The sequence below is a fragment of the Drosophila takahashii genome, chromosome 3L, assembly GCF_030179915.1.
Source record: "Drosophila takahashii strain IR98-3 E-12201 chromosome 3L, DtakHiC1v2, whole genome shotgun sequence".
Taxonomy (NCBI): Eukaryota; Metazoa; Arthropoda; class Insecta; order Diptera; family Drosophilidae; genus Drosophila; species Drosophila takahashii.
The window spans coordinates 11,924,430-11,937,916 of NC_091680.1; the positions used below are offsets into that span (position 1 = coordinate 11,924,430).

Below are 13,487 nucleotides of genomic sequence, written 5' to 3' on the forward strand. Positions count from 1 at the left end.
GGTCTCGGGATTTGCTCAGATTCAGATTAGAGTGGGGGTAGTATGATTATACCATCGCCAGTAGGTAACAGATTTCCCTATTGAGTTAGGGGTTCCTTGTAACTAACTGGAATGGGTTGGATATTTCCAGGGAGTTTCCGTGAAGGAAACTCTATAGTCATTATATTACACCCAGCCTTATCAGCCATTTAAATAGGCGCGATATCCGATTGAGTTCAAGCTAATTCGAGCCAGATCTCCCAGTGGTATTGGTTCTTAGTTCTTGAAATCCCACATCTCTAAGAAATTCGGTATTGTGCTGTCGTCAGCTAGAAGAATTTCGTGGTTTATTGCAATAAAATAAAATCTGTTCTCTGTTGTTGAAATTCTATATAACAAAGGATTTATAACTATTTCACCACATATTTTAGTTTATCGGGCCTTGCAGTCCGGATGTGTGAATCCAATGGCTATATCTATATCCGTTACGGTTCGGCCGCAAAAAGGCCTTCAACCCGTCGTGCCGATTACATTAGCAGAAACAGAAACTGAAACAGAAACAGCCATAATCGAGCCCCCTTAAAAAGTTGTATTATCGCACGGACTCCCCGCCGATCCTCCGATCCAGCGGAATGAATTTCACCATGGGCATTATAATTAGCGTCGAAATTTGCCACGATAAGTCAGGGGCTCGATAAGTCGGTTTGTCAGTTTGACCTCCAAACGAAGAAATAAAGAGACTTTCACCCGAAAGCCCAGGAAAAAAAGCCCAAAAATAGCCCAGTCCCAAAAACAACTCTCTTTTGCGTATTTGATTTTTTAGTAGAATCTTTTAATTTTATTTCTTTTTAGTATGTTGTTTGTTTGCTTTTCTTTTCTTGTTGATTTTTTGCTTTTGCTTGCATCAAATTCTTGTTTTGTTTTCTTAGAAGCTCATTATGTTCACTATATCACGTGGCCTTACGAGTAGTTTTTTGTGTGTTTATAAATATAATTATTCTTTGATTAGACTTAAGAGCGAGAGAAAACCTAAGCGGCTTAGCGGGCTAAGGTACAAAACCTATATTTAAATGGAGATGTACATTCTAGATGGTAAGATTTATGTTTTGCGTTTATCTTTTTCATAAAAAGTATTTCAGCTTATCAGGTGTTTTTTTGTTTTGTCGAATTTGTATGGAAGACTTTTGCTGATTTGCTGTTATTGAAAGAGTAATACATGATACATGAGGCAATTCAACACCAAGTACTTGGACTGAGGTAGTTTGGCGATGTCCTGGTAGAATACCGTTTCTCAAAAATCGATTTCATAATAATAATAAATAAGTTATAACAACGTGTGTTTGCGTCTGATGGAGGTCCACCAGCCTCGCCGAATTTATTTCCAAGGAAATTGTACCGACGAGGCAATGGACCATTTAAGGATTCGCATGTTTGCGGCGGCACTTCAAAGCAACATTTGCGTTATCCCGGCGAATGATGTGAAATGTCTACGCGCATGCGCACAACGCCTGCGCATGTGTGACTTTTGGATGATGATGAGTGTGTTTTGGGGGGTCAGTCTTAAAAGCGGGAGATTCGATAGAGGGCGCAACTATCTGTTCAACCCTCTACCAGGGCCGCCAGGGCTGCTCCTCCTCCTTGATCTGCTTCTTGATCACCAGCGACAGGGGCTGCTGCTCCATGGGCACCACCACCGATCGCTGGATGACCGACGGCTTGATGTCCATGGGCTCGTAGCTGGAGTTGGCCGGGCTGGGCGGGGCGTAGCTGCAGCTGCTGCTGCTGCCGGGCGCCGACTCGTAGCCGGCGGAGGAGTGCGAGCTGGCGGATCCGGTGCTGGCGGTGCGCTGGGGCATGGTCACCTGGGAGGCTGCTGCTGCTGCCGCTGCTGCTGCCGCCGCGGCAACGAGTTGCTGCTGCTGCTGTTGCTGCTGGTGTTGCAGCAACTGTTGCTGCTGCTGCTGTGGCAGGCTCTGTGGCAAGACGAGGGCAATGCTGCCGTTGGGCAGCTTGGTGGGGATCACCTGCATGCCGTTGGGCAGGAAGTAGCCGCTGGCCGTCTGCTGGATCTGGCCGAAGAGGTAGGGAGCCGCCGCTGCGGGAGTTTGGCTGTCCTGCTCCGGCGAACTGGGCGGCGAGGGCAGCATCTGGGCGTGGATGGACTGCTGCTGCTGCTGCTGGCGCTGCTGCTGGTGCAGCTCCGTCTTCACGCCGTTGATGCAGTTGCTCAGGTGCTGCAGCAGGCGGCGACGCTGGGCGGGCTCGATGCCCGGGAAGCGGCTCACCTCGTTCACGCAGTCGGCGAAGCCGGCCTTGAATTTGTTCACGATCTTGGGATCGGCGGCCTGCTGCATGGCAGCCTGCTGGCGCTGCAGCTCCTGCAGATGCTTCACTGTCTTCTCCAGGATGTCGGCCTTTTCTAACTTGGAGTGGCGAGCCGGCTAAAAGTAGAGAGAAAAAATAAATGGGAAATTAGTAAATGTTCAAGTGTTTTTTCTTAAATTTTTCTTAATTTTTTTTTTATTTTTTTTTTAATTTTTTTTTTTTTAATACTTACGTCTTTTTTGGTGGCATCCAGAATCAGCGTCTTGAGTTCGTTGAGACAGTTGTTAATACGGGCGCGTCGGCGTTTCTCCATGATGGGCTTGTTCGACTGCAAGAGGCAAGAAAAGTAAAAAACATCGATTAGTCACGGCTTTTGCATGGCTAATTTGACCTCATGCAGCGACCCAAAAATAGAGGAAGCTGCATGGGGTTTAAATTGGACGAAGGAGGAGGAGGCTGAGGAGGATCTGGGGGAACGGATTGACTGGCTGGCGGCCAAATTTAGTCGCACGGCGCGTGCTCTATTTATAGCGCCACTCGGGCGAGAGGCATGGGTAAAAATAGTTTGGCGGTTATAAATTACAGCCAGGGCCTATAAATAGACCAACCAGGTATGGCCAAGAGAGAGCGGCAAGGTCAGAGCGGGAAAAATCAGGCTGATTAAGCACAGAGAAAAATACAAAAAATAATTTACAAGATAACTGGCCAAATTTGGCGAGGGATGAAGTCAGCTTTTTGGCCAAATCAATGAACCGGTCGGCGGCTGATGACCGACAATTGCAGCGACCACGCGACTGAATCCGAATCTGATTCCCAAACCGGGGAGCTGGTGGGCAGCTACGCCAGCCAATTTTGGGCGGCACTCATGAATGGATGGAGCGCGTGTTGTCGGAGTAGTAGGCAAATGCCATATAGTAAATGCCACCAACGCGTCGCGAGTTAAATTCGCTTTGTGTTGGCGCGCCGACGGCGGCTGTTTTTGGTCTGACTGGGCTCATTCAGCTCTGCCATGTGGGAGATGGCATGGCTAAAAAGGAAATGCATTTGGGCAGCGGGATTGATGGGGACAGGCCACTCATAGTCGCCCACAGTGAGTTTGTGAGCTCTCGTTTAAGGGAATTCTGGCTATATTTAATCCATTTTTTACTTGTGAGGGGGGGCTCTGATTTAATCCGTTTTGAGGAGGAGGTTTAGACACTTACCCGACGGTCACTTTTCAGCGGCGTCTCCTTCAGCTGGGCCGGCACAACGGCGGTGCCCAGAACGTTGGTCATGTTGGCTGCTGTTACGCCGGTAACCATTTCGGTCAGATATTGTTTGTTGAGTTTGAGGCACAGTTTGGTTTACACTTGGCAGCAAATTTGGATTTGCTGCTCTTTAAGGTTTAGTTCACTGTTTCTTGCTGGTTTGCAATTATTTCAGATCTTATTTCTTGTTCAAGTTCACTTGGTTTCACTTTCGCGCAGCGTCGCAGAGAAGTACGTAAAATAAGCGTTTAAATTCTCTGGGTTGATTTGGTTTTTCTTTTAAGCGGAGCGATAGAACCGCACGCTACGAGTTACGGCAGGCGAATGAGCAGCAGGTTCTGGCTGCAGTGCGATTAAAAGACCGAAACGACTCGGCACGAAGATCGATCGTTCGGGTGTTCGCTTTTCGCTGGTATATTATATGTAGTGTTTTAGCACTGGGTCTGGATGGATATGGATGTCGGCGGGTTTACAGAGCGTAGCGGGACTACCTTATCGCTGGGCTCTCGGCGGACGACTGACGATTGATCGACAGGTTCGTTGGCTAAATCGCCGCTGCGAGGAGCGCGAGCCACACGACCGCACGAATACAGTGGAAATTCGGCTACCTAGGGGTATATCTGCTATCTGCTACCTGCTCGGCTGTGCGAGTGTGTGAGCGGTACCTAAAGTCGAGAAGTACACCCCGCGTTACTCATACGCCCCTTGGGTCCGCCGAGTGGGCATTTCTTCCTTTTTGGAAATCACACTGCGAAACCCCCATTGGCGATCAGCTTTGGACTCGGCGAGGGATTCACAAGAGGCTGTGTTTCTGTCTTTCTGGTGGTTCGTAGTTCGTGGTTTGCTGATTCATGCGGCCAACGCGACGACGACGACGACGTCCCATAGAAGGTGAAAATAGCTGGCTATATGACGCCACCCCAGTGCGACAGGTTCGGTTTTTTGTGTGCTGTGTGCTATATCTGTATATATGCTCGAGGGTCGCTAAACAGTAAACAAGATCACAAGGTTGTGCGCACGCCAGGCGGAAGTGGGTGGTTGTGTGATGGGGCAGTGGGTGGTGGGTTGCCATTGGCTCTTCCCCCTTTTTCCAGACCAGTCTGTTGTCGAATCTAATTCCCCATGCCGTCCGCCGCAATTAAGTGAAGGTCGCCCTTTGCTTTTTGATCGATAGCCGACGATAGCTGAAATGAAATGGAAATCGCTGCCAACAAGGCTGCGTGGATCACACGTGCTCCGGCCGACGCTTAGATTCAGTTTGATGGCGTCTACGTGCACCGCTGGATTTTCACGTTTCTCCGCTTTTTTGTGTCGGTTTCGGAGTAATGATTAATCGAAGGTTGGCTATAATTATACGCCACTACAAGGAAAAACTGGGCATCAAATAAAAATAACCATTCATTAATAGGCTGAAACTGGGCGGAATTGTTCCCAAAACTGAGTGGCTTGACGTAAAAGTTGGTTATTTATTAATTTGATTATTTGGGAGGAAATCGGTTAAAGTACGTCACTAATATTTCGAATGACGAACTTGGAGCTGAAAGTGAATTTTTAAATAACTACTTAGGCCCCCTCATTACTCAAAAAATATGGTTATAGTTCTGAGAAGCGATCATATTTAACTGGAAATTGGCATGATATATTTACGTTGAGTTGCAAATTATTTGGGTTACATTATCTAGTTTCGTAAAATTGTCTTGGGAAAAATTCTAAAAAAATAGAAACCCCTAATCAGAAATTACGTTTTACTAAGGAATTGCCTTCGAAAGCTGAGAAACTTTAACCACAAATTGTCATATAGTTATTAAGTTCACTTTGGGGGAGATGAGTCAAAGTAAATCTCTAAGATATTTAGGTTTAAAGCGAGTATTTACCATATTTTATTTTTCATTGTTTTGAAAACTGAAGTTCTTTATGCAGAAACTGTCATCTGCTAATTAAGATGAGTCAAGGCAGTTCACAGATATTTGGATAATAAGGTGTACTATATATTTTAAAGAGTTCTTCAAAAGAATTCCTGTGAAAAGTGATTATATTTAATCTGAGTAGCTAGAAAAATCAATCAAGATGAATCGCAAACATGCGTGTTTAACTACTTGTGAAATCCACAACAATTTGGGGAATTTCTGACATTTTTGAGGGCTGTCTAGTGCCGTGCGTTTTGTGGTCGCCCGAGAAGGTTGTTATGCCGAGAACACATGCCATCGGGCAATGCGGCATTATGGCAATCGGGCAATATGGCAATATATACAGGCGGCAGTGGCGGACGTCGACAACACCTTCGCGTTCCAATTACAATTTGGCAGCCGATCAAAAGGCGGCCCGCCCGCGGTCAACGTCGGCAGAGGCGGCGACTGAGGCAGCGGCGGCGGTGGCAGAGGCGGCACTTGTGCATGCCAATTTAATTGCAACGAAAAGCAAGAAGAAAATAAACAAAACGAGAGATCGGAAAACGTTGGCGGCGTTTTACATCATGCTCGCTGGCCAAAAAAAGCCAAAGGTGTGGATGTATCTCACGGATACAACGCCAAAGATACTAAGATACAGATACATATACATTCGCAGTTGTTTTTGCGCTCAACGCCCAATTTGACGCCCCATTGTTGTTGCTGGCGGACCCGATCACATGCAGCGTCTAAAATAAACTGTGGCAAAAATTTATAGTCGAAAAGGCGCAAGCACACAGAAATGTGCGCATTGCTAATTGCGTCTAAAATTAGACAGCGCCAGATCCCCCAGATTCCCCGTAGGCCCTGATCACCACCGATGATCACTGATCACACATAGAAAAATATTTGATCGAAAGAAGGATTTTCTTGTATGATTTTTCCTGTAATTTGGAAGCAGAAAAGGGCTAACTTGATGGGAAGAAAATGTGAGGTCACTGATCACTCATAAAAAAAATATTTTCTCGAACTAAAAATCCTCGTGTTAATTTTCCGTAGAAGTTGGTAAGAAGTAAGGGAGTATTTGAGATGAATAAATTGTTCAAACGATTATATCAACACCCCAATTAATTTATTATACTTTCAAAAATTAGTAATAGTGAGAAGTATTAATTTGATTAAAAATCATAATGTAATTGATTATGTAAATATCTATTTACATCTGTTGTCCAATGATTTGATTTCTTAATCTGTGCAGTGATCGTAACAGTCTCGTCGCGATTTTAACAGCGGCAGAAACGCCCACGCGCCGCAGTTAAGTCGGTAAGTCGGCAACAGCGGCATGTAACTAAAAATAACAGAACTTGGTGGGGGAGGGGGAGCCACTGTTACGCCCGGCAGATAGCGAGAAAGAGAGAGGTATAGATAGACAGAGAGAGCGGAGCGGACGCTCCATGGTCGCGAAAATAAATTTCTAGCCGCGCGCGCCACTCTCGCGATTAAAACGCCATAAAAATCGCCAACGCTGTTAAAAACGCGCGCCACATTTGCGCGATCCGCTGTTGCTGCTGCACTGGGGAAAATTATTGCCTAAAGAGATCTTAGTGATCTAGGATTATTATAATATAAAATCAAGGTATAGCAAATCGGGTTAGATCTTAATTTTTTTGTAATATTTAAATAAAATATAAATTCAATTATTCATCAAAAACTGACGATTGGAAATTAAAACTTTTGTTTTTAAAGTTCATTCATCTATAGTAATGACCCTTTCCTTATATGAGCCTTCCCTTATAATTCGAAAATGACTTTAAAGTTTAAACTAAATTTAAATTAAAGTCCGAAAAAGATGAACTTTTTCTTTGAGTATGGTAATGCTGTTGTTTTTGCAACTAATGGCGCTGTAAATTTTGGCAAGTCCGAGTGGGTGGATAAGAGAGTGCGAGGGAGACAGACTGCGTGCGAGCGAGTTAGCAGTCGCATTTGTTCCCCCACATTGTGCAAAGTATTTTATTACTCATTAAGCGTAACGACGCATTTTGCCCAGAATTTTATTTTTGGCAAGGTAAGGGAGGTAGTGAGGGTAATGAAAGAGGGGTTCGGGCGTGTGGTGTCGCGGGGTCGGTCGGCGGTGGGTGGGGTTTTTGCGGCAGAAGGCTTAATTTTTCGACACAAACGTCAGCAAATACCCGACGACAGACATTCTAAATTTAGCAACAGGTAAAAAAACAATGCAAAAATACATTTTTCTCCTCTTCTTCCCGAGGCTGTTGTCTTCGTTTCGTTTTGCGTTTGTTTTTGTGTCGTATTTTTTTAGGTTGGTTGGTCGAGCGGCTTTATAAGGGCAAAGAAGGAAGGAATCGCGTGATGCGGAAGACGGATAACTTTTAAAAGGGGGCTGTCTAAAACGGGTTTTTTTTTTGGACAGATCTAACAGTAAAATTAATAAAAACAAGGAATTTTGGGGTATAGGAAACATAGCGAAAGGCCAATGTATATTATTATGGTAATGGAATTTTAAAAGATCCAAATTATGAATGGAAATGTATAACTGTGCCTTGAAATTCATAAATATTAAGCTATTTTAAACCTAATAAACTGGAAACAGCTCCGTTTTAAAGAAATATGCTGAATTCTAATCCCTTAGTTATTAATATACCTTGCTGACTTTTGGATCCTCGCTTTGCCGGCTCAGCCGGTTAATTTGCTGGTGAAATCCCGAAGCCAGACTTGACTTTTCGACTGCTGCCAAAGGGCTGAACAAAGTGCATTTCTCTGGGCCTTTGGTATTTGGTAAATATTAGAGTTTTTCCGAAAGTTAAGTCCGGCAATCCTTTCGCTGGAAGTCAAATCCTTCCGCCCACCGACTTTTCCGATAACGCCCATGATGCTACTGCATCCTTATCCCTTAACCCTTATAGCCTTAACCCGTCCTCGGAACAGTAGCCGGATGGCTTTTAGCAGGGCCAACGCCTCCGTGCCGAAAGGGTTCCGAATTAAGCCACGTCCTGGTATCGGTGGCTTAGTTGCGACCGCGTTAATTAAATCGCCTTAGCTACGCTCGCCCCCTCGTGGCCGAAAAGGGTTCAGGATCGCCGCGGAAAGGATTAGAGATTCGCAGGCGGGCAGGTAGGGTTGCAGCGGGTTTCCACGCTTTCTATTAACAGGATGATCATGCCCATCAAAGGGCTAAAACCACACACCCATAAAACCGAGTGTGCAACAATGCCACTGCGCGTGTGCAACGCTCGGTTCGTCCAACTCTTCCCTATCCCTAACTCTATCGCTATCCCTATACCATATACCCTTTGGCCAACTTCAGTCTGCACCCCGTTTATTGCACCCTTTTGGCACTTTTTACCTAGCAATGGCAATCCTTCGCGACTGAGTCGCCGTGACGTTGTTTGTTTATTTGCCATAAAAGGATTATGGGCGTGGTGGGTTCAGGTATAGCTCTATCTCTGTCCACAGATCGCACGCCTCTCTTGGCCAAGTTAACCCGTTGAAAGCTGAGCTCCGAAGAGGTTTTCAAGCCAGAAATAACTGGCTGTATTTATTTTAGCAAAATACACACAAATATCTGCACGTTTTTTACTTTAGAACTTCCTGGTACTCTGGACGTTTTCCCTTTTCTCTGGACTCCCTTTTTTTTATTCCCGCCCGTCCCTCATCATTTTCTGTAAAAAAGTCAACTCGCCTCCATAAAGAAAAAACAACAAGCCAGCCAGCAGACGAAGACGTTACATCGCATTGCGTAAAAAACGAACGCAGTTCCCTGAATTTTCAGAAGGCGTTGACAACAAATTGCATAAAAATGATTTCCTCACATTTACGAGTTCGGCTAAAAAACGCGTCGATGGAAAAACGAACGAAAAAAAAACAACCTTAGATGGCGGGTGGCTCAAGGTGAGGATGAGGATCTTTAGATGGATGGGTTCGCAGCATGCAGAAGGATTTTATGGTTTTATTTAGGGTTATTTTTGCCGGCAGAGGCAGAGGGCCTTCAATGTCAAATCAATTGGCGGGCAAACGTCAAACTCGGAGGACAGGTAAGGATCGGTAAGGAAAGAGTAGAAAGAGTGGAAAGAGTTCTACCGGCTTTTACCTAGAGTGAGTCGAGTGAGTCTCGCGCCGAAAGAGGTTCTCTCTGGGATAGAGTTTAGAGTTTCCACGGATTAGCCCTCTCTGTCCGTTGTACGTTTGTTGCCGGGTTTTACGATCCACCAAGCTAATGTCTTTCGTGGCCTTGATGGCTAATACCGCCGCTGCCGATGCGGCTGCCTCTGCCTCTGCCTGATTCGCAAAGAGTTTTTACGACACGCCATGCCACGCACCCAGGCAACTCATTCCCTCGCACCCTCTCCTCCTTCAGCCAATTACGAATCCTTGCCAATTTCCGGGAATATCATTTCGCCAACGCCAGAGGGCGCTCTGCATAAATTTGGCTAATCACCACCAAAAAAAAAATCACAAAAAATATCTCTAAAAGGAGCTCAAAGCAGCCGCCTAATGCCCAAATAAAATCGTCTGTCCCGAAAAACTTGTTGAGTTAATTATGTGGAGATTGGGATTGGCGACTGGGGACTAATTCGACTGCCTTTTGATTGAGGGCACCGTTAGATGGCAGCTGCTCCGCTCCGATATCTACATAAATATTTCCCTAATGACAGGATGTGTTTGCCAGCATTAACGAAAACCAAACCAAACCAAAAAAAAGAGTTCCCACCGAGTGGGCGTTCTGCTTGGTAGCTGGAACAGAAACACAAAAATGCAAAAATGCCATTAAAACGGGCTGGCGGACTCAGCGAGAACAAAGGCAATTCGCAATTCGAGTTCAGAAATGCACGCGGATCGATGTATATAGATCGTCAGTCGTCTTGGTCGTCGTTGAGGTGCTAAAAATGTTTTACGAGTCCCAACAAATCGTGACCAGGCCCAGACACGGCCGCATACAAGCACCATCCATCCGCACAAGTCTCGAGATCCCAGATTCCAGATCCCAGGTTCCGAAACCTCTCCCACCAGCAGCCCCAGAGGAAGGTGTCGAGGCTCTATCAGTGGCGGTCAAAAAAAGGAGAGATGACCGATCTAAAGATACCCTTGGTTCTAGATAGAATGTAAAATATCTGTAAGTTTGGGAGATACACTCGTGATCATTTAACAATAGCCAATAATATTACCTTCACAATTAAATTACAAAATCAAAAATATTTGAAAAATGGTTTTCATATCTATGATCTTCATTTTTTAAAGACAAATCTACTTAGCGTTGAATAAAATTTTTTTTAATAAAATAAAAAAGGGTTTCATTTAGTAAATTAACTTTTTTGGGAAGGATAACCATCATCAATATTAATTTATCCAGTATAACTCATCAAGATCTCAGATGGCTGACTTGATTTTTGAACAAGGATTCTAAATAAGCACATTTTAAGAATGCCCCTGATGATAGAAGTGTATATCCTGCCCCCAACATGGCCATCGCGTGCAGGAGGAGAAGAAACCCAGGGAACTCAACCGCACCGGCAAGTCAAGCATCCGATCATCCAACCGAACCGAACGACGACAATCACAAGAGGCAGCCTCAAAGAAATCGACTCTGGCATCGATCATAAATGCGCGGGGAGTTGAATGTGGATGGGAATGGGGATGGGGGGCGGTACCACCAAATCGTGGCCGGCGTTGCATGCACTATTGAACTTTCTGAATGAAACCGACAGGCTCTGGCAAAATCAGCAGCAGCAGCAGATCCGCAAAAGTCGGGGCGTTGAGCCAAGAGGCAAGTTGTAATTTACACTCGCTGAACCACTGGGGTGGTGTTTGGGTGGAGGGGGGTCCAGTGGTCCAGTCGGGCAGCAGCATCCACTTCCAGATCCCCATCCACACAGCGGGCAGCTTGTCACGGCGGTGGCGTTGGAGGTTCGCCAAGATCATGCCCAGCGATTACCTAAACGCACACACAGACCCAGGGAGCCCGACTTCAAATCCTTGAGCTGCTGCTGCTGCTGCCGCATAAATTATATTGCTGCGAAGGGGCAGGGGCAACTTGGTGGGGCATCGCGAATGCTGACCAACCGGTCTGCGCCATCGTCTGCATCTGAATCTGAATCCGAATCGTCTGGCACACTTATTGCGCAAAATGTGCGCTCCACGAAGCATGGCCAGCTCGCTTGGGGTTCCAAAAATACACCGGGGAAAGAGATTGTTCTCCATGTGATAAAAGCACTCAAGAAAATTTGATCTTAGGTTTCTTTCTTAAAATATTTGGTTTTAACTGACCTTATGAAAAAGGAAATGTTAATCATACATTTTGAATGGTTATTTAAGAAGCTTAGATACTATAGTAAATAAGTGTTATTAAATTTATAGAATTTTAACAAAATAAGAATTTTAAATAGGTATAACAAATTGTATCGGAATTGAAATTTTAACAGTTTCGGCACATTTTTGTATTCATAAGCTTGCAAACTTTTTAATTTAATTAAAATTAATTTTTAATAAATATTTTAAAGTATTATTTAATTAGTGATATTGCAGTTTCTTTCAGTGTCACTTGCGAGAAGAAGGGTAAAGGCTATACGGGAGCTTCAGAGCTCAAACATTTGAGGCTGGCGAGCGATCGTCGCGCCGGCGCATTGTTTTCATTTTATGGAGATTAACATTGCTGCGTCTGCCACCCGTCCGTCCGTCGATCTGTAGCTCCCCCACCTCCTTGCTACGAAGATATCAGCATCTCCGACAAGCATCCGTTGCAATAAACTCTTTTTGTGTTCTGCTCCCCTGCCCGATTTTACTTGTTTTTCATTTCGGCAAGTCACGACCCGCGTAATGAGCTATATGGCGAGTGCAGGAGGGGCAGTTCAGGGGCGTGGGCTACTGAGGGGGCTCAGTCAGGGTCCAATCTGCTCTTTGTCTTCCCCCGAAAAAGGAAGTCGCACCACCGAGAAAATGTTAATTTTTCTTATTGAGCAATGCGGCGATAATTAACCTCGTTAGTTGCATAGATGGAAAATGCCGAAATCAGCTTTAACATGAAAATACAATTTATGAAGGCAATCAAAAATCGTCTGGGTTGTTGATTTTGTTTGTGCTTCAATGAGTTGGTACAATTTTGGACCTAATTACTATGAAACTAAGGAGGGGGGAGTACTCAGATTAGCAAAATGTTCAGCACGATTTTAATATTTGGGTTACTTAGTTTTAAACCCCCTCATTGAAATGTTTGTATACATTTTTAGAATTTTCCTCTTTCGCGTTTTTTTCTTTCCCCGAAAGCAGATTAACTTTGGTTTAAGATCTACTTTACGACCGTCTTTGTAAGTCTCTTACATTTCTGAAAAACACCCCGTGATATCTCCGCAAAACCCTTTTTGTCTTGTTCCGATAAAAAACCATATTTGACTTTTTGGCTTTTCGACTTAAAAACATAGTTTCCTAGGGACATATTCTTTATCTATCACTGCCAATTAACACCAAGGTTGCGGGCAGTTTTTTAAGCCTTTTGGCTAATCGAAAAAGGGGAAAATTCGGGGAAACTAAATAAATTCCGCATAAATCCTTGCAATTTGCCAATTGCTCTTCTAAAAAACAGCAACCCAAAAGATCAGTTAAAAAATCGCTTCAAAACTTCCAGGAATTGTCTAAAAAAAAGTTTATTGTTCCATACGGATTTTACAACCCGCGAAGGATGGTCGAAAAGAGTTGACAACCCAAAAAACTGAACTGAACGGGTCAGAGGAGAGCAGAGCAGAGCAGAAAGGCTTAAAAAACGGACGGAGGTCGTAAAACCCGTTGAGGATCGTAAAAAACGGCGATCCCGGGTCGAAATTGGCCACAAAGGACTCGACAATCGCCACCACAAAAGGATGCAACCCTCTGGCAAAAAAGGAGTTGAAAGAACCGCAACAATGAGCGAAATGAGCAAAGGATTGTCGACCCGCAGAAGGACGAGTTAAAAAACGAAAGTCAACTGCTGGCGGAACAATGAGGAAGGATCGTGGCAAGGACAGCGTTTGGCATGCGTTTTCGCCAAAGTCGGTATCAAAATCGA

At 44.7% G+C, this 13,487-nt stretch overlaps 1 protein-coding gene across 1 annotated transcript; it reads right to left on the bottom strand.

Moving 5' to 3' along the window:
• Positions 1-789: 789 nt before the first annotated feature.
• Positions 790-4,075, bottom strand: hry (bHLH transcriptional repressor hairy). The gene is made up of 3 exons (XM_017137051.3): positions 3,507-4,075; positions 2,537-2,632; positions 790-2,420 (listed from the first exon to the last, which is right to left on the bottom strand). The coding sequence occupies exons 1-3, from the start codon at positions 3,603-3,605 to the stop codon at positions 1,587-1,589; spliced, it is 1,029 nt and encodes a 342-aa protein (XP_016992540.2). The 5' UTR covers positions 3,606-4,075; the 3' UTR covers positions 790-1,586.
• Positions 4,076-13,487: the final 9,412 nt, after the last annotated feature.